At 35.5% G+C, this 25,684-nt stretch overlaps 1 protein-coding gene across 7 annotated transcripts in view; it reads right to left on the minus strand.

Moving 5' to 3' along the window:
- Positions 1 to 999: 999 nt before the first annotated feature.
- Positions 1,000 to 25,684, minus strand: part of NKTR (natural killer cell triggering receptor) — a 45,583-nt gene continuing 20,898 nt past the window's right edge. For 4 of the 7 annotated variants that reach the window (XM_075044239.1, XM_075044248.1, XM_075044284.1 and 1 more), the window contains 11 exons: positions 18,129 to 18,158; positions 17,119 to 17,264; positions 15,661 to 15,883; positions 14,913 to 15,068; positions 13,615 to 13,702; positions 10,596 to 10,741; positions 6,633 to 9,572; positions 6,293 to 6,388; positions 5,897 to 5,956; positions 5,208 to 5,306; positions 1,000 to 3,509 (listed from right to left, as the gene is read on the minus strand). In XM_075044239.1, the coding sequence (XP_074900340.1) occupies positions 3,431 to 3,509; positions 5,208 to 5,306; positions 5,897 to 5,956; positions 6,293 to 6,388; positions 6,633 to 9,572; positions 10,596 to 10,741; positions 13,615 to 13,702; positions 14,913 to 15,068; positions 15,661 to 15,883; positions 17,119 to 17,264; positions 18,129 to 18,158 (4,063 nt within the window). In that variant the 3' untranslated portion in view covers positions 1,000 to 3,430. The remainder of the gene's footprint in view (positions 3,510 to 5,207; positions 5,307 to 5,896; positions 5,957 to 6,292; positions 6,389 to 6,632; positions 9,573 to 10,595; positions 10,742 to 13,614; positions 13,703 to 14,912; positions 15,069 to 15,660; positions 15,884 to 17,118; positions 17,265 to 18,128; positions 18,159 to 25,684) is intronic. The other 3 variants (XM_075044273.1, XM_075044254.1, XM_075044263.1) reach the window with 3 other exon arrangements.

Raw genomic sequence — 25,684 nt, forward strand, 5'->3', positions numbered from 1 at the left:
TTGCTGCCGGAGCCGGCTCAAGGTGACGGCTCGACCTCTACGGCAGCAGGTCCGCAGCACCTGAGAGCAGCCCCGTGATCCTGGTGTTGAACTTCTGCGCGGAATATGGCTTTTTAAGCACAAAAAGCAACATGATGCCTTTAAAAAGAAAGGGTGTTTTAACAAGGAAGACGGAGACTGTTGCACACTACAGTGCGACGCAGAGGTTGTCCTAACGTCTCTTATACTATTGTTTTTGTCTGCTGCCTTTGATGTAGCTGTTCACCCTTCCCCTATCTTACTGGTTTTTTACACCTTTCATCACTACATAGCTCCTATCACCTGGAGTTCCTACTTTTCCTGCCTAGGATTTCTTGTCCCTCCTCAAAGGCAGCGCTCCAAAGTTTGGGAAATGCCAGCTTAACCGCATCTTGCTAGAGACTAAATCGAAGAAGGAAACACTTCCACTTGTCCTTTTTACCTTAGACCAAGGCAATTAGCCTTTCCATTAGGACAAAGCCAGTATTTTCCGATGAAATCCAGTTTTTCTGGAACAGAAGGTCTGAAAGACTAATGGATTAGTCTGCTGAGCCACTACATCTGCTGACCCGAACTAATACCACATTTCCAATACACTACGGAAATGATGTGGGAATGTGTATTTGGGAAAGAATATTTAGCAAAGTAGTTAAACTCAGCACATTTAGAGATTTCCGTGTAGATCTGTTAAGTGTAGCTTTTCACAAAGGATAGGAACCTTTTACATATCTTCAGGAAATGGTGAGACCTCAAATCACTTGGAAATTTCAAAATATTTGTTCTGATGACGACTATTATGTAAACCCAGCACAGAGTCTTGCTGAGGAATCATTCTCTATGTAGGTCAGGAGAAGGAAAGGCAACTTGTACGCAGCCTTGCAAGGGACAAAAGCGGATACAGAAATTGAAGTATATTTTTAATTTTCCTGCCTGTTTCCCTCAAGCAGCAACGGATTGTTCCAGATGTAGAGAAAACAGCACTTGCAGATATGTACAAAAGTTTATTTTACAAACAGCAACTACTTTTGAATAACAAAATTGCAAAAACATAGACCGACATTAGAAAACCAGCTCAGGGGTACATTTTCTATCTGCAGCACAATTTAACAGACTTCACCAAGTAAAAATACTCCCTGCCCGCTTCCCTCACACTCCTCCCCAACCATCCACCTGATGGAATTTCTTTATAAAGCTTCAATTCAAGATATGAAATAGACATTAGTGACACTGCAGTAATTTTGGACAACTACCATTAATTGACTGACCGTATTTCTATTACCTTTTCCTGGCCTTAAATATAAGAAGTCAACTCGGATCTGAAACAGGACAAAGTGCGATTCTTGAGCGCTTTTTTCTCTAATAAGTATTGAATGGTAATGTTTACATTTGTGTATTTTGTTATACCGCTAGCCCACTAGCTCTATTTTCTCAGTAAGGAAAAAAACCAAGTTACATTTGTATTTAAAACTATGAAACTGCAACCAACATTATCTTGACTTAGCAATGAAATATTTGTTCAGGACTCTGAAATGGCTGCTACTGCTAGAAACGTGTCTGTAAATGTATACTGACTTGAATAATAAATGTACTTCATGTTAAAAAGCATAAGAAGCTTACAAAATATTGATTCAAAAGGATTACGTGCACACCTTTTTCACTGAACTACAAGAGTAGGAAGGGTCTAAGTCCAGAATTTTGGGTTCTTCTACAAAGTGAAAAACCTATATGACAAATTCAGTTTTAAGAACCTGCGTACAAATGTCTTATACAGCTGTTCATGGAGAGAAATGGAGGGCATCATTACAGTCTTCAAACTTCACTTTGAACTTTCTTTTTATGTTTCAGAAGTGTACCAAAAGCTAATTTTGGATAGCTTAATTCAATCAAAGAGACAGTACGAATTGACGTCTAAGCAGGAAATTACCACTTTTAATTTTCAAAGCTGTTGTGTCCTGATGAGATTTAAAAAAATCATTTTCAATATTTGAAAACATTTGAGAAAATGAAAGCGTCTCAAGATATTACAGAAAGTCAGTAATGAAAACTATTATAATACAACAGTACTCATTAGCTCTAATAAAGCTAGGTTAGTCTGTGTTTTCACTACAGACCCCACTTTTCAGATTACATTATGCCATTAAAAAACTGTTTCTTAGTACACAACGTTCTAAACACTGAAAAACTTTACAAATTTTTTTAAATCAACTCAATTAGATTATTGCAAAATTACTCAACGCTTTTCTGCTTAAATCTATGGGGTTTTTGCAAACCATTTACCTGGAACATGGAGTCATTTTTGGTATTAAACTTTACTTTGGAAGTATTATCCATGTTTTTTATCAGGCATACCAGCATTTTTGTAGTCGTATCACTTTAACAATATATAGTTCCATATCTGCAATATCAATATCCGATATTCCCTGTGGCAAATGGGATACCACTACAGACATTTTATAAAGGAACCATTATGGTTTGTTTTCTCAAAAAGTTATTATCATGTAAGTTTTTAAAAAAGCATTTTGAAGAAACTCATGATATACTCAACGGTTTACAACATTCAACTTTAAAATGTGTTGAAGTATGCCAAGCACTGTAATATGAATTGAAATTAAATTCAAAAAGTGTTTAGAAATACTTTCCTTAGACTCTTTAAGAACATTGATATTTATCACAAAAGTAACTTTTAAACATAAAAGTTTAGACAAGTTAGATATTAAGATCAAAACTCATTCATCACACTTTTGCTCACTGCTTGCCAGTTTGACAATTCCCACTGTGTATAATCTCACCCTTTTCAGCAGACTTCTGTAATATCACAGCTCAGTAAGGATTAAGACAGAGTGGCAGTCTTTGTTTTCATCAGCTAGCTGTTGTGTATACACTGTATATAATGCAATAATCAACAAACAAGACAGCATGGAACCCATCTTCCAGTATCAAAAAAAGCATTTTAATAAACTAGAAATGGCAGCCTTTGTAAGAAGTTTTCTTCACAGTTTTACAGTTGATAGCATATATTTAATAGTAACAGGCAGAAAGCCCTAAGGTGTTTATAAACATACTTGAAGAGAGTACTGATTGCTGCACCAGAAAAGCGGTGGCAGGCAATTCACCTAAGTGTCATTCATGGCTTGGAAAATCCAATTCAAAGAAATAAAACTGGTTTTTTTTTTTTTCTATTTTGTAAAAGTAGCACTTGACATAACATAAACCAAACAAACCCGTTGAGTTGAGCTCAGTACTTCTCTCCGTTACGTAGTCAGTCAGTCAAGTGAGTTCACTGTTAAATGGTAAAGTCTCAGCTAACTCAGTAAACACCCTTCAACTTCACTTGTGACACTGTAGAAACAGTTTTTTTAACATAACACTGGAAAAATTATTAAATACAGTTTCCATCATCAAAGAAAAGTTTTCAGCTATATCTGCTGCTTTCACTGGGACTTCGATTCTTAGAGTAACTGCGATCACTTTCACTGTCAGAGCCATAAGATCTACAAAGAAAACATTAAAATGCCTCAAATTGTATTTTGAGCTTCAAATTCAAAATTGCATCACGTAAAAAACTTGTCAAGACAGACACACAAAAGACAAGAAGAAAGCATACAAGAAGTCTTTCACAGGATCATATTTCATATAACTGAAGCATTCATTAAAGTACACTCAATATTAAAATAATCAGTAACTTTACACAATGAAAACCCTGTGTAACCCAAGTCAAAGTGTGTTTGTAACTACAGAGTTTCTTGCTTTCTCTGATACAGCTAAGAAATCATCCAAAATAACTGATCCTGTAAATGCTAATAGCTGACTGAGAAGTATAGTCTAACAAACATAATTTTACATTGCAAGTGTTTCTCAACTAAGACAATTTCACAAATCCTTGCTTTATATGCTGCAGTTTTTCATTTGAAGAAGGGTCTTAAGAATTAGGCCCAGGACACACACAACAACAGGAGTGTGTGAGGGTCTGCAGAGTGGAAGTTGTAAATTAAAATGTTTTGGCTTATCCAGAAGAATTCTAAACTCAGCACCTGGCCAAACATCAAGATAGAGTCCAGATGGTTTCAGACAAGCTACAGGGCATATTCAAATTACACAGAATAAACTTTCACTGGAGATTTTCTAGCCTCGTGCCTCTAAGGAAAGCTTTCTAAATGAAAGATGAGCATATCCTAATCCAACATTGTTTCCCTGAAGCTTCCCAACATCCTAAACCAAGTCTATTTCTCCATTCTTCATTAAATTGCATTCGTTTCCCCTCAAAAACAAGATGAAAGTTGTCTTACTGTCAGAACTAGATGGGGAAATAGGCGAGATCAAAGTCCACTAAGAGTTGGTACAAAGTTGTGAAAAAATGAGTATGAGGACAGCAGAGGATGAAAATTTACAGCAGTCTTAGAGATCTGCCTGGTTTACCACTGACCAGCATGGGATATATTAAAAGGTACAAAACAAATCATCACTGATATTCACTGATATTCATATATCTATGTAAATCTCTCTCTCTCTCTCTCTCCCTCCCCCCCCCCCCCCCCCTTCAACTTCTGGTCTTTGTGAAATGTGCTTGCTTACACCTATATAATTCCACTGGACTGAGTAGAAGAAAATTTATCCTGAATTCATCAGAAGCACACTGGATTTGCAGGTAAAATGTTCTTTCAAAATACCTTCTGGGAAGTTGAAAATTAATTCTGGATAACACTGCAATTTTTAACTTCCCTTCCAGATTTTTTATTTTAAAATCCACTTTTCAGTCTCACTAGAAAGAATTTACCATTAAATGGAATTCTTTGCATACCAGGTAGCTTTTAATTCATAACAGGGCACTTGATTTAAGTCTTGAGAGCTAGTTCATTGTAGTTTTTAAGAAAATTATTTAAAATTATGAGAACATTTACAATTATTAAAAAAACCCAAATATGCTTATTTTGACTGCGTACATAAAATCAAATGGAGCCTTCTCAAATCTTTCTTATCCTATTTTCTTCCCTAGCCTCAAATTTAGTATGTTAGAAATTCCGATTTCCTCACTCACACACTTACTCCAATTTTAATTGGTTTTAATTATTACTTTTGGTAACAAGATAATTTCTATGCTGGGGGAGGAGGGGAACCATTAGCCTTCATGAACATTGTAGCAAATTCTTTTGCATAACTACAGTGACAAAGTCATGCTAGCAAAAACATACCTGGATCGCCTATCATAACTTCTAGATCTTCTATAGCTGTCACTCCTTTTACTTCTGCTTCGACTTCTGCTATAGTAACTATCATACGTGTATGACCTACTTTAAAGAGAAAAGAAAGTAATTGTAAAATTAAAATTTCTTGTCTAAAATGCTATTTATTTTAAATGTATTTTAAAGACATTTATATTCAGAGATGAGTGCCTATATAGAAACTACTTTTGAAGGATGTGGCAAACAATAATTCTACATTTTATAAAAGTTTAAAAACAAGAAAAAGTATCTTCAAAACAACAGTAAAAATCTCAAATTTATTAGTCTAGAAAAAATCTTATCACACATTTAAAAAGTTTTGTGTTTTCTCTACAAATTGTAGATGCAGTAAAAATCTTGTTTGCTAATACTTCTGAAAACAAGTAACAAAGTGATTCCATTTATAACTCAATTTCATTTTAACAGTAAAGGGAAACGTGTTCACTATTACTTATCTCATCTCATAACCTCTAACTAATGCCAGGATGATTTGGTTATTTTCAGCTTTTAAAAGTGTCTTATGTTGATTTTGCTTTGATTCAAGTTGCTATCGTGATACTGTATTTTTAAGTACCATAGATAAAGGGGTATTCTTATACTAAGACATTTTTATAAGTAGTACATTTATTGCAGAGTTTAAAAAAAACTATTACCCATACCTGGATCGACTGTGATGACCGTAAGAACTACTTCTGGATCTACTTCTACTATAGGTTCGACTGACAAAAACAAGAACACAGAGACATTTCAAGTTAATCAGAAACAAGTGCTGAAGAGAGCAGGGGGAGGGGGTAAGCGAGAGGAAAGGAACATGTTTTGCTCAGAATCCCTCATCATCCATACTACAAACCATTAAACAAAATTATTTTTCAGTAACAGGAAATTTGAAATCTGACTGTTTGAACTTGCACATTTCAAGTAGATACTTCAGACTGCAGTATGCATAGCTAAGCACATTTCCAACTTGCTCAGAAATTGAAGCATTGGACTGCTGTGCCTAATTTACTGGTTTCGTAACACACCCCGACACTATCTCCAATTAGAGAAAAACTTACCTACGACTCTTGTAACTGTGGTAAGAACTACTTCGACTTCTTGACCGATCTCTACTATACCATCCTCTGCTTCGGCTTCTTGTATAGCTTCTTGACCTACAATCAATGAACAACTTTGAAAAGCACAAAATAGAATGCAACTGAAGAGAAGATCAGCAGAAAACAGGAAGCGAAAAAGATAAAGCTTTATAATGCTTAAGCTGAATATTTATTCCATATTTTCTAAGTGAAACAGTGCTGTTTAAAAGAAAAAGATGAGTTGAAAAAGAGAAACAAGCCTTAAAATTATCGAACTTTCAAGTTAACATGGTAGGCCATGGGAATAGCAAAAACTTCTTACCTATATGAATATGTAGAACTTCGGGACCGACTTCTTGAGTGACTGTAAGATATGGACCTTGTTCTGTGTCTGGATTTAGAATCAGATTTACTTCGTGACCTACTGAGACTCCTGGATGGGCTATTGTCATCTCTACTTGGAGATTCTTCTTCACTGGAACTGTCTTGGTTCCTTGGCCTTCGATTTAGCCGTGCTGTTTTTCTAACTTCATCAAACAGAGATCCAGGCCTTACTTTATTTTTAGCTTTTATTTCAATTCTTAAACCTGCTGGTTTAGGCTCTGGTGCTGAAGCTACATTCTTAACTTCTGCAGCAGTACTAATTGTTGCTGGTTGTAAATTACCAACACCTTGCAAAGGCTTCCACTTATTATCTATCATATTGCTCTGTGTATTTTCAGTAATTTCACATTTTAAACTACAGTTTAAAGACACAGGGACAGAGTTACTTTCTTGCCTTCCCATTTCTTTTTCTTCTTTAATATTAATAAAGTCTGTAATACTGTTTCCCAGTTTGACAGCATCTTGTTCAGGGGTCTCAACCTGTAAATCTTTGTTTATACTAGCACTTAAAGCCTGAGGTTTAGCAGTGAGAACGACAGGAGACAGAACATCCACATCAACCTTCCCTGGTGAGTTACGATCTGGAGTACAAATCTCCATGTTGTCATCTGTCTGAATAACATCTTCCAATCCGTTCTGGTTACTTTCTTCAGCTTGTTTAACCTCATTCTTGCAAGCGGTCACATTTATTCCTGAGTTTAAAATACTGGTTGAAGCATTTGTTTCAATGCTATCTTTATTAAGGTTACTGCGATCTGGTGAGGCACCACATGTAGTGTTTTTACCTAAAAGGTTTTCATCCGCACAAGACTTTTCACCATTTCCCATTTCATCTTTGACTATTTCATCCTTTTCATAAACTTGTTTATCCTTTATGTCCCTGGTAAGCGGCTTTTCTTTTTTATCATCCTTGGTAACCGGCTTTTCATTTATCTCATCATCATCTTCTTCACCAAACTCCAGTGGGGGCTGCCAGTGAAACATTTCTTTTCTTTTCTGAACTTTGTGTTTCTTCTCCTTTTTCCCTTTTGATTTTTCTTTTGCTTTTTTTGAATGTGATTTTTTAAGAGTTTTTTTCGATCCATGTTTGTGTTTTTTTGACTTTCCTCTAATGTTTGTTGAGCTAGAACAAGAACTCTCAGATTCAGAAGATGACAACTGTTTGCTTGTCTTCCACGCACAATCAGAATCCAGAAAGCCTTCTGAAGAATTTGACTGTTTTTTTATCCTTTTGGTAACGCTAAGCTCTGTATCAGATCCTGATGTGGCCTCTCCTTCCTCTTTACTGGAGGAGGGTCTGGAGTCTCCCCTATTATGCCTTGCCTCTCCTCTTTCGGAGTTTGATTCAGAGTCCCATTTACTACCTGAATAGGATTTTCGTTTAGTTTTTGCACCACCTCTAGGCTGCTCAGAAGATTTCTCTTTAGCTGCTTTCTTTTTAGCATGACCAGAATCCCGCTCACACTTGGATTCCTCCTCCCCTCTCTCAGAACTTAAGCTATTTTTATCCTGTTTCTGAGTATCTCCTTCTAATTGAAAACGGCCTTCTTTTTCTTGGACTACTTTCATTTTGGCAGAACGGTCACTGTCAGTAGAGAAGTCTGAAGATGATAAAGTGTCACTCTCTTTCAATCCTTGAGAAGACTCATCGTAGTCTTTTGTACACTTATAAGGGAGAGTACTTTCAGAGCTCGTTTCTTGCCTCAGTTTAAGAGACCGAGCTTTCTGATCACTTGACATGGACTTTCTTTTGTTTCTGTGCGTATCATCATCACTAAGGGAATAATAAGATGTTGACTCGCTATAACCTGACCTGTCACTGCGGTATTTACTCAGTGATGGTGATCTACCAGAAGAACGAGATTTTGTCCTCGAGCTAGATGGACTTCTAGATCTTGTATAAGATCTTGAGTATGACCTACTTCGAGAAGACCTGCTTCTTGACCTCAGCCAGCTGTCTGAGCTTCTGTCACTATGATATTTGGAATAACCGCTTCGATCACTGTCTGAACTCCTTTGTCGCTTATGATATGAGGAAGAAGTGTTGGCCTCTTTAATGACTACTAAATTGTAATTAGTTTGTGTGGGTATTAAATGGGTTGTTTTAGCTTTCATTTCCTGAATTCGCTCATAAGATGGCTTCCACGGTTTCTGCCCAGGTTTCCACCTCGAAGGAGGGGGACTATCACTTAAGGGTATAACAGGGAGGTTTTCTGGGACAACTGGTGGTACGACAATTTTATCACTCGGGAGTATAACTGCTCTTACAGGCTCAGCAGTCTTGTTCAACTTACTTTCATTTAATCGTGTTGAAATATTTCGTGGAGAATTGGAAACCGTCTTTTGAAGCCTAGGGTTAGAACTTGACCTTGACCTGCTTCGAGAACGCGATGATTTAGAGGCTGATCTTGATCTAGAACTTCTTCGGGAATAAGATCTTGATTTAGACCTAGATCTGGATCGGGACCTGGACCTGTAGTATGATCGAGTCCCTCTGCTTGATAAAGTGGATGAGCTCTGGTCTTCCTTATCAGATTTAGACCAGCCTCTTCTGGATGAATGTCTAGAAGACAATGAAGAAGAACGAGATTTCCTCTCACGATCACAAGATGATTTTGTCCTCCTGAGGAAGGAATGAGAGGATTCTACATCTGATGAGGCTGATGTCTTCTTTTTTTTAGTTTGCTTGTGCTTCTTGAAATGCTTCTGCTTTTTAGATTTCTTTTTATGTTTCACCTTCTTTTTCTCTTTTCTGTGCTTTTTGTGATGGCTAGAATATCTCACAGTACTTAGATCAGAGTAACCGTTATGTGACCAGGATCTTGATCTCCGGGATGCACTTCTTTCATCCCATCTGCTTGTACATGGGTCACTCAACCTAGAAAACAAACAAGCAAGCCCCACACTAATTGGAAATTCTTTAAAAACTTCAGATAAACTAAGTATTTTCCCCACCTCCTATGCAATTAATTGAGTTTAAAAAAAAAATTAAACACACACACCCTTTACTACCAGACAATTGTGTTTTGACTGAGCTTGTTATGCTTGTTAAGATGTAGAATTACGTTACTATCAAGAGAGCTACTTCTCTATAAGAAATTAATCAGCCTACGTCAGCAAATTTTGCATATTGTAGAACCTGTGCAAAGATTTAATGTTTTAACTGCCCTAGTCTACAGGACTTTGACCTCTACCACTATAGGATTCTTAAACCACGTTTAAATACAAATTTTAAAACATCATCTTATTTAGTATTCTTTTAGCTGGTATGCTGCAATACAGCAATAAACTGAACGCACTCAGTATATAAAAAAAACTATCAGAAACATTTGCAATTATTCAGTAATGATTATATACAATATTCTTCAGTTTTCCTTCTAAGAGTTATCTATCATAATTTGATAGAAGCTTATATTTAGTATCAACTCATCAGAAATTCTGGAGAGCTGGCTTCCATCACAGAGTTTGCAGCTGCAGAAAGAATACGTAACTAGAACAATACAGGATTGGTGGATTCGAATGTCTTACTTGGTATCCAAAGAAACCATATAACCAAGTTTGAGGCTAAAGGAAATATGACATGACTAGCTCTATGGAAAGCAACAGGAAACTGGACAGGTCCTTAGTTACTTAAGAAGTACCCAAGATGGCACCATCAGAAACTACTCTTCTGACCTTCTGACACTTTTCAGCGTGTGTTCATCTGGTGTCACATTAGCAAAGTGGAAAGGTTTCAAGAGAAGTTTTCCACTTCTAATTTTTTGGAATTTAAATGGAATGTATTTAAATACAAAGATATTTACATTTTTTATTCAAACACAAATGACATGCTAGATCTACACAATCTGTTAAAGCTTGTGTAAAAAACGAAGACATTTTAAATTTGTAGTAAGGATCTTACTTATCTCCTTTACTCCACTTTTCTCCACTAGGTGGTCTATATGTTCGTAATCTCTGCATTTCCTCTTTCCAGTGAGGAGGGGTCTCACTGCTGTCATCATCATCGGATTCAGAACATGATCGTGATCGAGGTGGGGTGTGATATCGCTATGAAAGCAAAGATAGATGGTTACATAATATATTTTTCTTTAGAAGAGATTGGATAATATAGAAAATATATGGTGTCTCTTACACAGATTTTGCATGCATCTTCATAACACAAGCCAGACAACATTATCTACGCAAAGTCCATGAAGAAAACAAACTCTAGATTTCCTACCAAAAATAGCCACTTTTGGTATGCATATATCCCACATATGAGACTGGATTATATAGCTAACTGTATCTTTTTATACTCTAAGAGCATTTCACAAAGCTTGAGAGAGGCCAGCAGCTAACCCATTTTTTCAAAATGTAAAAGGAAGAATCAAGTAAGAGGTCATGGATTCCCTTTATGTAACACCTTTTGGAATAACACAATTACTGCAGATAACCAACTTTTTTTTCAGGATACTAAAGCACAGATGTTTTACTTCAGTTAGCAAACACTTAACTGCTTGTATGATTAAAGACAAGCCCTATTTCAAAAGTTACTGCTGTTCAGCTCTTCAGAAATGGGAATCCAGTTTAAGACGCCTTCCAAGAGAGGGGGAAAAAAAAAAAAAAGCCTTTCACAAAAGTGTAATGAAGCTTCACACTTAACAAATAATGCTTAGGCACAGCATTTAAGGAGGCAATAAGAGCTACTTGTGCAGCAGAGAAAAAACTCTAATATTGCTAACTCATTATTTTCCATTACCCAGTTGGATACACACTTAGGTAAATTCTGTGAGGAAATTAGATGCTCCTTGACTCAATAAAGAAAAACATCTGGATTTTACTCAATTATTTTGAGCCACTTATAAAAGCAATCAAAATGTGAAAGAAAAAAAAAAATTGCCCCCCAGAATAAAACCAGAAAGATGCATGTATTGATTTATTCAGTTAATTACAGGCAGAAGTCTTTAAGACATTGTTCACATTTAAAAAAAAAAAAAAAGATAACCTGCCATGAACATGTTTGAGCTGAATCAGTGACTAAAAAAACCCAGCTTTTACAAATGAATGGTGTATAATAGGTTGCGAAGGTTTCACGGACCTCCCTAATTCTCTCATATTATACTCAGGAGTCTCTCAGAACCTAAGAGGATTCAAAACTACAAATGATTATTTTGAAAAACATCAAAAAAGTTCACTCTGTGTAGAAACTGTTGCTAATCAGACTATTAGAGATGGCAGAAAAACGTAGTTCTCCAACTAATCGCTAGCCCTAAATTATTTCTGATATTACTGGGTTTTATTCTTAATTTTGCCAAGAGGGTGCCAAAATTATGAAAAACCGGACAGACACCCAAATCCCTGGCAAAAGCCAGTTCCACTCAGCTTTAAGCTGTTTTTCCAGAAATCTTTATTTACATAAATATTTCAAAACAGTCTGTTTAAAAGGCTTCCTTTAGCAGATATCACAAGTGTCAAATAGAAATGAAAGCTGTTAGACGCAGCAAAGACAGCTATCAGATTTAATGTCAAGGCTGACAAATAAGGGTTGGTTCTCAGGCGAGGCTCAAACACTACAATACCTTGGTCCATGCTATGGCCATCTAAGCCATTAATTTTGTGGCTTGAAATAACTGCATTATGGGGATCAGTAGAAAACTACTTCTCAAATCCAGCAGCTATCACATACGAAAATCATGCTCAGAGGAGTCTTGGTTAAGACCACTCTAATGAAAAGTGCCTTCAGCTATACAGATACTGATCTTTATATATAAATTTTTTTTTTTTTTTTGAGGACTTCCACTTGCAAAAAAAATCTGGCCTTGGTTTGGTTTATGGTCACCCAAATGCCGCCTGCTAAATTGATCCAGGAAAACATTCTAAAGGGTAAGAATATGCTCAATCATGGCATGCTACAATATGAAGTACAGTAGAATCAAATGCACAATTACGAAAGCTTTTTTTACTTTCTCCCTCTTCTACTGACTCAAAACCAACAATGCAGCTGTGCAGTGTTTTGGGGCCTGTATTGTAAGTTACTAGAGAAGAGACAAGACGACTTTTGCTTGAGTACAGCAAAATTAAGGCAAAAGTTCTCAGGATACCAGAGATCTGAAGTAGAAATAAAATCTGCCTAAACAGTGGCAGTCTTCAGAGAGGTAGGTAGAAAAAAAGAAAAAAGGACCAAATCTGCACATCTGCAACAATGCTTCATAACCAGCACTGCAAAGAAGTAACTTCTTGCCCATGCAGTGTCACCTATGAAATTATAACACTTGGTCTCAGCCAGGACAGCTGATGAAATTTGAGAAACTACATTAAGTAGCTAAAAAAAAAGGAAACAAAAGGTTGACTTAAAATAACAAAAAGCAGAACAAACAAGGTAAGCGATTCTGCCAAAGTTGCCAACAAAACTGTTGCTTCTCAGCAATATATGCACAATCATCAGGAGATGCAAATACCAGAACTTGGGAGAACAAGCAATATACATCTGAAAGGGCTGTATACACTTAGGACACTATAGAACAGCTTTGTCTAATGTTATGCATTACAGTCCTAATGTTTAACAGAAACAGCAAGAAAATCCAACGAGTGGAGAAGAGTAAAAGCTGTTGTCACTTCCCATTACTTTAGATGTTGTGGCTCGCATGGGACGAATCTGGCTGAATTAATTTCAATCTTTAAAAAGAAATAAATTTATTCTTATGTTTGAAGACTTCTCATAGCTGAGGAGTAAGCATTCCCAAACAATCTTAAAGTAAAAAGACAGTAACAAGAAGCATAGCAAGAAAAGCGTTATAAAATTAACTACCTGACCACAGTATTTCATCTACAACATGTTAAAGTGTCACACAAAGCCTCCAAGGAAATTCAAAGGTCAGAGAAGATACTCTGAGAGGAAAGGGGTGGGGTGAGGGGGGGATAAAATAAAGTTTGTCACATACTATTGTGCCTCTTCCTTTAATTTTTCGTCCAGATTTAGAGACTGATGGTTTCTGGTCAGTCAGAATTGGCGTAGGATCAAGAAGCTTCCTACATAAATTAATAAAATATGAGCTTACATGGAAAAAACCCAAAGAATTAACTTAAACTAATTTTAAGTTAATAATGCAAAATATTCGTTTATTTTGAGATGGCAGAACTAAGAATTCAGTGAATTCTCCAAGAAATAAAGCAAGACACGCACAGTTCTGCAATGAAAGGCAAATCAACATATACTTGCTTTCAACCAAATATGTAGCCTACCTGACCTCTCTACCTGTAAATAAATGCTAACAATTAACAGAGTACTTAGCAAGTTCAAGCGGTACACGGCTTTTCTAAAGAGGTTAACTTGTGTTTGGTGCAAAAATCATGAAGACAACATGGACAGAAGAGTTTCAGGGTCTCGGCAGTTACACAAATTCAATGTCTTAGCATAGGGAATGGTAATTCACGACAGTCCACAGGTTCTAAAACCTTGCTTCTTTCCCGAGCAACAAGAGGTAAAATCAGCACTCCTTTACAATTTGTGTAATATCCTCGAAAGAAGCAATTACTAAGGGTTTGGAAACATAAGTAATGTTTCAAGAAAAGGCTTACAGCAGACTATAGCATTAACTGAAATGAAAAAACAAACAAAACCCCTGATTTTAGAGGTATCTGGCAATGTAATGTATTAGCTCATCTAAGTCCAAAAGTGAAGAAATTTGATAGAAAAAGAACCTAACTGCAGTTTAGTAGAGGTACAACACACAAATTGAAAGTAACTTGTGAACTCATTACTTCCTTTATATGAAAAGAAGAGGATTTTCTCTTATTCTCAAAAATCATAGATGGGTCATAAAATTCTAGTTGACTGATTTTGAACCAAAGTTTCTTCTTCAATCTAAGAAAGATGAAAAATCACCTCTCCCAATCCCAAACTTCCCTTGCAATCAAATATTTGCCATGGTTTACATTGCAAAATTTCTTTCAGAATTATTCACTCATTTTTTTGCATCATCTGTAATTGAGTTTAAGGTCATAACATGCTTAAGGACCAATGAAACTAACTCATTAGATCTCACTGAAAAACCCTGACATAGGTTGTAAGGAATATTACAGAGAAAACTGTAAAAAGGGCAATTTAATTACCTCATTTAGAAATTCTGACGCTACAGCCATCATTTGCTATCAGTACTAGTAATAGAACAATAGCAGGAAAATTTTATGCATAGTTTCCACCAAGTCAACATTAATAAGAAAGCTCAATTTTCCTTACGGTTCAGGTTCTACATTGACAACAGGCACATCTCTTCTTAGCAAAAATCTGTTTTCAGGCACTGGAGGAATTTCTTCAGGACGTACCACAGGTTTGTCCCTCTTTGTGCTAACATCGACTGCTTTTTCCGTTATATCACTCTTGTCAGAAAGGCTGCTATGGGGAAAAATAAGTTGATAAATCAAAATTAACTGTCAACTGATAAACACCACTTTTTCAAAGTGAATTCCAAAACAAGTCCACATGATGCATCAAACTCCAAGATGGCTTAACAACCAAAATGTGTTTCATTAACAACCCATTTTAGGCTAAAGGAAGGATGGTGCACTATTATTTGAAAAAAGGTTCAGTTCTCACTTTACAGCAAATAATTTTAATTTGCCATTTGTCAAGATATATTTTTAAAATATAATCAAATACATATCAAAGATCTATTATTTGCCTAATGTCTGACTTTAACACAGGTATACTGAGTCCCAGATACTTTAACATGCTGAGCCTTACTCATTTCAAAGTTGCTCTAGTTTCCATCTACAAAGATCTCGAACTATTTCATGGAAAAATCTACTCAACAAGCTCAGCTTTAGGGTTTTTTTTGGTTGGTTGTTTTTGCTTGTTCATAGAAATCAAGCATTAAAATCCAAACTTAAATAAAAGCATTTTCATCCTCATTGCTTGAGTACTTCATGAAAACTAAGTAGGATTTCTCAGATTTCTCTGAAATTCTTAAAATTAAGTGACTAGTCACCGTCTTTGGTTTGAGGTTCGCTTGCACCTTGGATCCTCTTTCTTCCTCTCTTCCTTTCTTCGTTTTCTTGATTGTTTGGTTTTAGCTCTTCTTTTACGCTTTCTTCTTCTGCTTCTTTCATTTTCAGCTTCACTGTCAGATGAAGTTTCTGAAGAGCTTGATGCACTGGAGGAGGAGTCTGAAGCTTCTGAGTCAGAACATACTTTCTTCTTCTTCTCCAAAGCTTAAAACAGATATTTTAAGTTTACAGTGTGTACAGGTGCACACGTGTGTAGTGTGTATATACACAGCACAAAATACATACATTTTTATATAAATACACACCATACTGCTTTGAGAAGCTCTGTGAACTTTTTACACAATGAGTTGCATTAAAGCACAATAATAAAACGTCATATAATTGTGTCTAGTCTAAAACAATACTAAAAGAAATGATACAAATATTTTCCAGCAAAGATAGCTGTAAAAAAATTCCTTCAGTTGCTATGAAGTAAACTGTATGAACTTCCACACACAACTTCCACCATATAAGAAAACATATCACTGCAAGGCCAAAACATTTTTAAATTAATACACAGTAAGTTTATAACTGAAGCTAAACATTAACTTATGCCAAGCTAATATAAAGAAAGGTTGAGGATAAGTATAGTTTTAAGAAGGAGGGTTCCTCCCCTTTTCTCCTTTGAAAATGTATTTTAGGTTATAACACTGAATTCACACTTTTGGGTTCGAATAGAATGTACAAATAAGCCAACACCATTTATAGTAAAAAAAAGAAAAAAAATTAGTTTCTTTAGAAAGCAATGCACAGGTTACAAAACAAAGTTTAAGAGTTAATCTCAGCCTCAGTTGTGTATTTCTCCTTTCTGCATCCTCATACTTTTATATTATCTATCCTCTTGACTTTCTCTAACGGACATAAATAACCACATTATCCTTAAAGTCAAAAGTAGAAAACTCAAACTTATAACGTTCCACTACTTTACAGCAACTGTCCGAATATATTTTAAAGGTAACTTATTCCCTATGAATTCTCATGAAAAGGAAAATTATGTTGACTACATACACCACATACATTAACATTACATGATCTTAAAATAAACCTTTGGAAACTGCACAAAATTCAACTTCAAGAAAAGTATATGTTTGTGTGTCCATCTTTTAAACTCAGAAAAATAAATTCTAATTATTTTTTGAGTATGTCACATTAACCTCAAACATTAATTAAAGAGAATAGGAACCAGGCATACGTTTTCCAAGGCACAAAGGTTTAGGTCAGAAAACCTTTTCCCTTGCTTTGCCTTCCTCACCTACACCAAGATTAAAATTTTAAAGGCTTGTAAGAATTAATTAAGGTTCTAGAGATTTACCATAATGATTTTTAGACACTGCAATAATTTTTATACTCTCTGAAAACAATGTCAACATTCAATTAACTTCAGGTATGTGTATGCTTACCATCTTTTGCTGATTTTGTAACAAGCACCCCACAGTCAATAACTCGTACATCTGCATAGGGTCTACTTGCAGTATCAGTTTTCAGATTTTCTATTTGTTCTATTACTTCAAAACCAGAAATAACCAGTCCAAAGACAACATGTACACTGCAGAAATAAAATATTTGGAAAGTACAAACATTTATATATTTCTGTAATTATTTTCCAATGAATTTCAGATTTTAAAAGTCATTCTGAAATAGAAACATTCAGCTCTTAAAAATGTATTAACCTTAAAAATAAGATTTTTTTTTTTACATTTACAACAACGCTAAGTTTTCACGCAAGACGAAACAGAGGTTCACTCCTGTTCAATTTGAGAGAAATACTTGAGGTCATTCTACTCTCTTATACATGGTCAGGGTAAACAGATCATCATTTCTAATCCATCCTTCTATTTTTGAAATTTTGTGCAATAGAGGGATCAAGAGTCCATATACAAAGATGACAAAGTAGTACAGTTTTCCCCAGAGAAGAAGCATTTATAGGTCTATACAAACTCAGCATACAAATTCCCACTGGCATTGCAGGGACAGTTATAATTAAGGAACCCCCAGTTTTGTTCTACCCTACCACATTTGTCTTTCCTTCTTCCATTTGCCCCATAACTTATACTTACAGGAACTAATATATTTTGGGGATAAAAACATGCCACAAAGAGTACTATCCAAATATATTAAACTTGACATTTCAACTCACTGATTTATGGACTGAGGGCAGCGCAGCAACCAGTTTTAAAGAAATAATGTTAGGATTTCAGACCTTCCAAGTTTTTGACCAGCTTTAGGAAATAAGTTGCAACTTGAATTTTTTATAGAACTGAAACTTTTGTTTTCCATCTTGTTCTATTGTATAATCTTTCACAGAATTAAGAATTGGTTTCCCCATTGTTGTCTACTTTCAATATAATATGTGAAGACTTACAACCTTCAAATTTTAGCCATCTTTGGAGAAATGGTAGAGGATTCTTACCCATCGAGATGAGGAGCAGGTTTTGTTGTTCTGTTTGACAAACAGCAAGATGGTAAGATGGTAAAAAAAAAATAATCAGGGATTCAGATGAAGTAAAAGAGGAGAATGGCACAGAAAAAAAAAAAAGAGATGAAGGTAAGAAAAAAAATAGTGAAAAAATCCAGTTACATACATGGACTTAAAACTTTACAGATTATACACACAGGCATTTTAAACTTTTACATGAAATTTGCTCAAAGTTTAGCTAACTGTGCATACTTGGAAGTTGTATCAAGTATTACTTTATGCATGCAGTAAACAATTTTCAAATAAGTGTCTTTAAATACACATTCAAACATAACTTACATTTTTAATGAGAGAGAGGATACCCAATATTTATTGCCAAATTGTAACTAATTGAATTTATATGTTTCTGAAATTGTTAGGTTCTTATATTACAAGGTCACTTTAAAGTCAGTTTATTTAAAAAAAGAAGAAAGTTGTCATATGTGATAGATACTTTGCTCCCCCCGCCCCGCTTCTTTCTTACTCTTCATTTACTTAATTGGCCTCATGACTCAGAATACAAAGCAATACTTCTACCTTTAACCATCAAGAGTATAGCACTCCAGCTCATAAGCTCGCAGGCTTCCCAAAAGCAACAGCAGCACAATGCAAGCAGACATTATATGCTAACCCTACAGCTGACTTCTGTAATAAATGCAGACTTCCTCCCTATTTTTCAGCTTCCCACATTTAGCTGTTTCTAGCCTGAAGGAGAAATGCAACTGCATTACATTTTGCACACTATCCTAAAAGGTATTTGGAGTTATGCCAAATTTCTGAGCTGACTTCAAATTAGAATATTCAAGGTTGTGCATATATAATTATATGTTAAGATTCACCTTTTTGATGATAATGCTATGACCTGGTATCTCTCTATATCCTTTTCCAAAAAAAGAAAGGAAATTACTTCTACAAGAAAGCCTGCATAATGTTGCACAGGGAACCTTACTATGCAGACAAATTCAGTACGGAACATCAGAACTTGCATTAATCTTATATATTGGGGAAGAAAAAACCCCAGAAGTCAAGATAATTTGCATTTGAAATTATTTTAATATTTGAAAACATTTTTCCTCTCTCCTCCCCAGGCACTATTTTGCCTTTCTAGCCTTCTTCCAATGAACTCCCCTCTCTCAAAATAAATAATCAATCACAGATGCTTTTTCTAAATTTACAATAACACAGATGTGGTACAATGAAGTTATGTTTTCACTGCTATGATAAGATACTACATTTTAAGCACATATCTTTACTTGAGTTTTGAACTACTAGGTCACAAAACACTGCAGTGCTGGAATGCATGCCAAAAGATGGAACTGTGAATCAGGAGTGTTTACACTCTTGATTTTTTTTAAGCTCCAAATGCCAACCAGACCTTCCACTTCTGTAATACTGAATAATAGAGAAAAATTCATTGGTTTAACACAGGGAAAGAAATGCTATCAAGACAACATTTAATTTCTCAATCGTAGGGGGTGTTCTTTGGTTTTCCCTTGCTAATACAGCATATTGCTACAAACAGAAAAATTCTTACAGCTTTTGAAGTTCTTTAAGCCAAAGTGAGCTGCATTAACAACCTGCTGTTAAGTAAACAGTTTATGCGGGCTTAATTATAAAGCTGATTTAAAGTAGTGAAAAAATAGAAGTGGGTTACTTCAATGAAACCAATAATAAACAAGACTTAGTGCTTAGAATTAGCTAGAAACAGCAATAGGTTCAAACACACTTGATATGAATGCTGTAGTAATGTGCTTCTGCCATGCAGCAGCACTTGAAGACCAATTGAACAAATTACCTAAGCATGTACTTTCTTTAGACTAGTCCTCAATAAGCAAAGAAAGGGATAGTTGGTACATTAAAACCCAGGTAGAAGTTTCTCTAATTACACTGGCAATTTGATAGATAAAATGGATAGGGTTTTTCTCATTTACTTGTTCATGAAATGAAAAACACAAGGAAAAGCATTATCCAAAAAGAAAACTTTTCAGATGCATGGCAAGGAGTTAGGTGACTTAACAGACTTCCTACAGGAAGCAGAAACCCAACTCCTCATTGCGCTTTTGAAAGTTTTGTCATCTCAATGTTAGGGTTGTAACATGACATTTATTCTGCAAGCGTGCACTTTAGAAGACCACTTCAAAGTTATCTGCATATGTTCTGCCTTTCAGTCCTTGAACATTTGCTTTGGCATCCAAACTTAATCAGGAGAAAACCAACTTACTGCCTTTGCACTACAGATACCTAGAGTCATGATGAGTTCCTCCCCCCAAATAATATTTTAATAAAACATTTCTATACAGAACTTTTGTAATTTAAAATGTTCAAAGTCTGCCTTATAATATATACTATTATCCAAGTTATTTACAGAACGACAAATACCTTTCTTCACTCAAGTTTAAAGTAAATTGGTTTAAGATACTGCTGAAGAGAAAAGGATCTTTTTGATAAAATCATGTTATCACCCACCCCCCCAAGAACCTCCGTCCTAACAAAGGATTCAATGCACATAACAATATGATCAGAAAAAACAAGATAGATAAAAACAGAAAGAAGAAAAGGAAAGGACACAGCCTTAGAGGAATGAGACATTACCTTTGGAGCGCACGATGTAACACTGTTTCTGTAAATTTTACACAAAAATGGCAGAAATAAATTGTAATACATTTTCAGACAAAACTGAGTCTATGTTTTATTAAATACAAGTTTAAAATTAATATTAATCAAGTTGTATGCAGAACAAGGATGCCTAAAAGAGGGCTCTAAATTTTCTTTAGAATACAAGGTACTTTGAAAACTACAGTAAGTTCTCCTTAAAAAAAGAAACCTATAGACATAACCTGCTTGCATACGCTATTACAAAGATAAACAGTTAGAAAAGAGAATGCTCCCACTTCCCTCTAAGTCTCAATCCAGCAAAAGTGTTAGAACACATGCACAACTTTAAGCAGATGAATAACTGATTCCAATGGGTTTATTCACATGCTTGCAGTTACATAAGTGTTCAAATGCTCAACTGAATCCAGTCCTAAGTAAAAACTTCATAGAATGGCAGACCATAGCTTAAATGTTTTGATTTACAAATGTGTTAAGTCATTAAGTCTACAACCTCATACATTTCATAATTAGCTGACATCTTCCTCGTATGATGAAGTTTTTCTCAAACTAAGAAAAATGGCTGTTTTCTTTAGAATATGGGCACTGCTATTTGACTACTTCTGTTCAGAATTATAGAAAAACAAAAACATTGCAGATGAAAAAAGACAAAACATATGCATCAGCTTATACCATATTTTTTCTCTAGTATAATTCTGAACAGCAGCAATGTTTTAAAAATGCATTATCAGTTGAGCTTATTCATATTTTTCCCCCCAAACAAACTATTAAGTTCTTACTTGTGTCTCTGCATATTTGAGTGTAGAAATGATCTCTTTGTTACTTGTTACACATAAAAGCATCCTGTGAATACTTTCACATGGGCTGTGCTTTTACATAAACTTTTGATCAAGCCAATGGACCTGCTTGTGTGATAAGTGCATGTATACCACTTTTGCTCAAAGATAATGCAACATCAGCCTCTCTCATCTGAAATTTTTAGATCTTTATATTACTGTCAACTGTTCAATGATTAGCTCAAAGGTATTTCAGTCACAGTAAAAAAAAAATAATTAACTGTTGATTAGAAAAATACCTGGTTTGGGACACCAAAAAGACTTAGAAATGAACCACTTTTAATAAGCTAGTAACATTCAGAAATCATTTGTAAAATCAAAAGAGTCCTCTCAATTTATTTTATCCTTCATTTAGCAGATCAAAGTGGTTAGTTTGTTTGAATTTAGTAACTAGGCATGGCATCACACAATAAAAACATTTTTAAGACAAAAAAAGCTATTTAGTTTTGAGCAAGAAAGCAGAGCTTGAGACACATTAAACCAACAATACCCTCAATATGGAAAAAAAATGTCTAGCAGTAATAGCAAAACAGCCTCAAGTTTTAGATAGCTTCTGAACACAGAGGCAAGAACTCCAGGCATTTGAACTGATATGGAACACAACCTAAGACTCCTCTTTAAGTTGTAATAAGGATGTATTCCTCAGTAAACTACATGGCTAAATAACAAGGCATTAAATTAATTATTACACAAAACATCCCAATGACAACAAAGAGGTTGGCTTTTTTTTTTTTTTTTGCCTTCTATTGTTTTCTTTATGCTTCACTCTGCACAGGCACTTCTATTTTTCTAGTAAGCATAGCTTGACAGATTTTGTATGACAATGGAAGCAAAGTTAAGCCCATGCAAGCATTTGTATGATCAGGAGTCTCATTAATTTTATAGTACTTTATATACTTATTTTCGCAAGAGTTGCACTTATTTTATATTGCAACTGTCCTTACTAGCAGGTTGGATATGGCGACATGCATGATGGAGTTGCTCTAAAGAGACAAGATACCATTATCAGATCAGCCTGACTGAGAAGCAGAATATGTTGCTCAAGAAGAACAACACCCAACAAGTAATACAGCCACTAAGCTGCAACATCCAAGAACAGGCCGACTATTCCCCTCAACTCTTAATCAGGGACCTAAAGACATGAGCTATATTTGTGCAGTGCTCTAGATGCACTGCCCCAATAACTTTAATTATAATAATCTTTTTGGCAGCAGTTCAAAACAGATATTGGAGTATACAGAAAAAGGAAGATGATTCTACCCCATCCTAAGGATTCCATATCTGAGTATCAACACAGAAACAGGACAATTAAAAGAAGGTTAACACACTAAGGTGGTATTTAGAAGACTTGCTAAATAACTGATGGTTCTAATAGAAGTTATTAACAGCAAATAATCAAATTAAATAGTGGTGCTATCTGAAAATACAAATAACCAATTTATATCCTGGTGCCTTACAACTATCTTCAACACTAGTTCACAATAAAATGCTACAACAGATCCCTTTGGGTAAAGAAAATTGAAATTCCAGTATTTCACAAATACAAACATTATAAAGGGATGGCCTCTGTATCCTTTCAGCTGGATTTCAACAAGATACATTTCTTCAGACTAGGAAAAGTTTCTTAAGACACATGTGTGAATAGACTTGGCCTATTTAAAGCGTGTGTGCACAAAAAACATAATCCTTCCTTAGCTGAACATTCTTCTTTCAACCCAGCTGTTACTAGTCAAGTTAAAAAAAAAAAATTGGGGAAAATTAGTCAACAAGCATTAAACACAGCACTTCTGACATATATATAATATACTTCTGACTCTTCATTCTACTTTTGCATCTTGCCAGTTTCTACCAGTGCTTTAATTTATGTTCTTTCTTTTTACACTGGCCTCACCAGAGCTTCCTAAGGATACTTACGCTGTCTCTTCTATGCCCACTTCCCTATTGTTGCTTATAAACGCTTCAAGCTCATTTGTGCCAGAGAAATTCCTGATGAATCAAAGCAAGTTGATGCTACTTTAGGATTGGTCAGATGCTTGTTTACATTAAGATTAGGCTGAAGCTTCTATCTCAAGTAAAACTGACCACTGTAGCTCAACTTCTAACAATTTTTAGACATTGCATAGAATCTTGTTGTGACCAGTTAGTGCTGTCTGCCAAAGAGCTATTCACTGCCTGATTACTTTCTGTAAAGACTAGTTACTCCAAATGACACTTATCTGTACTAAGCAGGGAAAACACTTCTGATGAATATGCAAAACTGTTCTAGTCAGGATTCTTGCTATTATTTTAGCCCTACTTGGACAAATACTTACATAAAAGAAAACAACTTATTTGCACTCCTTATCTGCTACATTAGATGTGTACGAGAGAGAAATACAGAGTTCTTGTCCCTGAAGTTATCGATGAAAAAATAAAATGCAAACAGAGGTCTAAAGAAGTTCAGATGCAGATGAACTATCTCCCTTTCTATGAATCTAATCAATAAAATTAAACATGTTCAAACCATTAAAGAAGTCTAAAGGCTGCCACTGAAGACTGCCTTTCACACAATTTTCAGGGTATACATTTGAAGAACATTTTTCCTAATGATAAACTACTGAATAACTGAGCATTCTTTTGAGTGCAAGAAACACGTTTTAATTTCAGCTTAAAATATATCACTAAAGGAAGCAAACATTTTATTAAAGAAAAGCTGTATAGATGCACAGTACATTCCCTGAAGTAATCAGACAACTGTCACCAAGCAAGACTAACTGCTTTAATATACTGCATTTTAAAGTTGTCAGAAACTGCCTAGATAAAATCTTTAGCAGTTGTTTCCTACTTTGAATCTTGAAATTCAAACTCTCCATGTTATGAAGCAGAAAACAAGTTCCACCATTAAAAAAATCTGTACAAAAAGACAGATTGTTGAACTATGCATTTCACCATCCATCCTTGGCTATTCGTAAACTGATCTATCAAACACGAACCTGACTTTACAACTGCCTGTATATGTAAACACACGCCTTTACAAGCAGCCCCAGTGGCTTCTGTACAGATTCTGTAATTGTATGTATTCATTCCCAGGATCGGCTGCAGTACTGGAGGCCTAAGGTGGGATTCAGCTTAAATACATAAACTTGAATATAGTTAAGGCATCTGCAAGTGAGGTAGGCATCTCAGTTGCTGGTCAGATCTAGGGAGAACACTCAATTGCCAACATACAGGCATCTTCAGCTGCCCTACTGTATCCTGCCTGCCTTCCAGCTGCTACTCCAGGAGTGCAGGGTGTCTTGCAGGTGCTACATCCTATTTGCACTCACTGTCTTGAAGTTCCCAATGGTGTCTGAAACAGCATTAGGTATCTGCATGAGGTAAAACAAAAAAAGCCGCAGTCAAGAGGGTCACAGAAGCCTAGAGCATTAGAGCATGCTTTAAAGACTTAGACAGCAGCCCACCTAACCCTCACTGGTTATACTGGGAGTTTAACTCCTGGGCTTGATTCACTTGGCTGACTGTAGGGGAAGCTGGTGCCATTTAAGACATTACAGGATATCCAAGAAATCTGCATGGGGCAGGCAAGGCACGAGACCTTCAGAACATCCACATCCTTCTCTGCCAGCAGCTGAAGGCCAGGTAGGAGCCTAAAAATGGCTTTAGATTCCTCCAGGCAGCTGAGGTGAATATAGCCTACATGGCGACAATTATGTTTAGGTGTCTTACTCTGCCTGAATTCCCACCAAGCTAACACTTACTCTTTACAGTGATTTTATGAAAAACCAGAATTTTTAAAGAAATCTGCATCTCTCAAAATACTTCTGTATTTGATGCAAGTGCTCTTAAATACTGTTCACTTTATTGTCCCATGTAAATTATAATTTAGCATCCAACACAACCTTAGGTTGTTTTGGTGTGTGGGGACAGGTAAGGTGTTTATGCCTGTTAAATCTAATTGAACAAGTAAGCTGAGTCTACGAAGCATAAGGGAAAGAAGACGACTTCTGAATCAAATGCATGAAAGAAAAGAAACTTTAGAGCCCTCAAATGATAGCTTCTTGACTGATATGACATCATTAAGTT

This window comes from Buteo buteo, chromosome 2 (genome assembly GCF_964188355.1).
Source record: "Buteo buteo chromosome 2, bButBut1.hap1.1, whole genome shotgun sequence".
Taxonomy (NCBI): domain Eukaryota; kingdom Metazoa; phylum Chordata; class Aves; order Accipitriformes; family Accipitridae; genus Buteo; species Buteo buteo.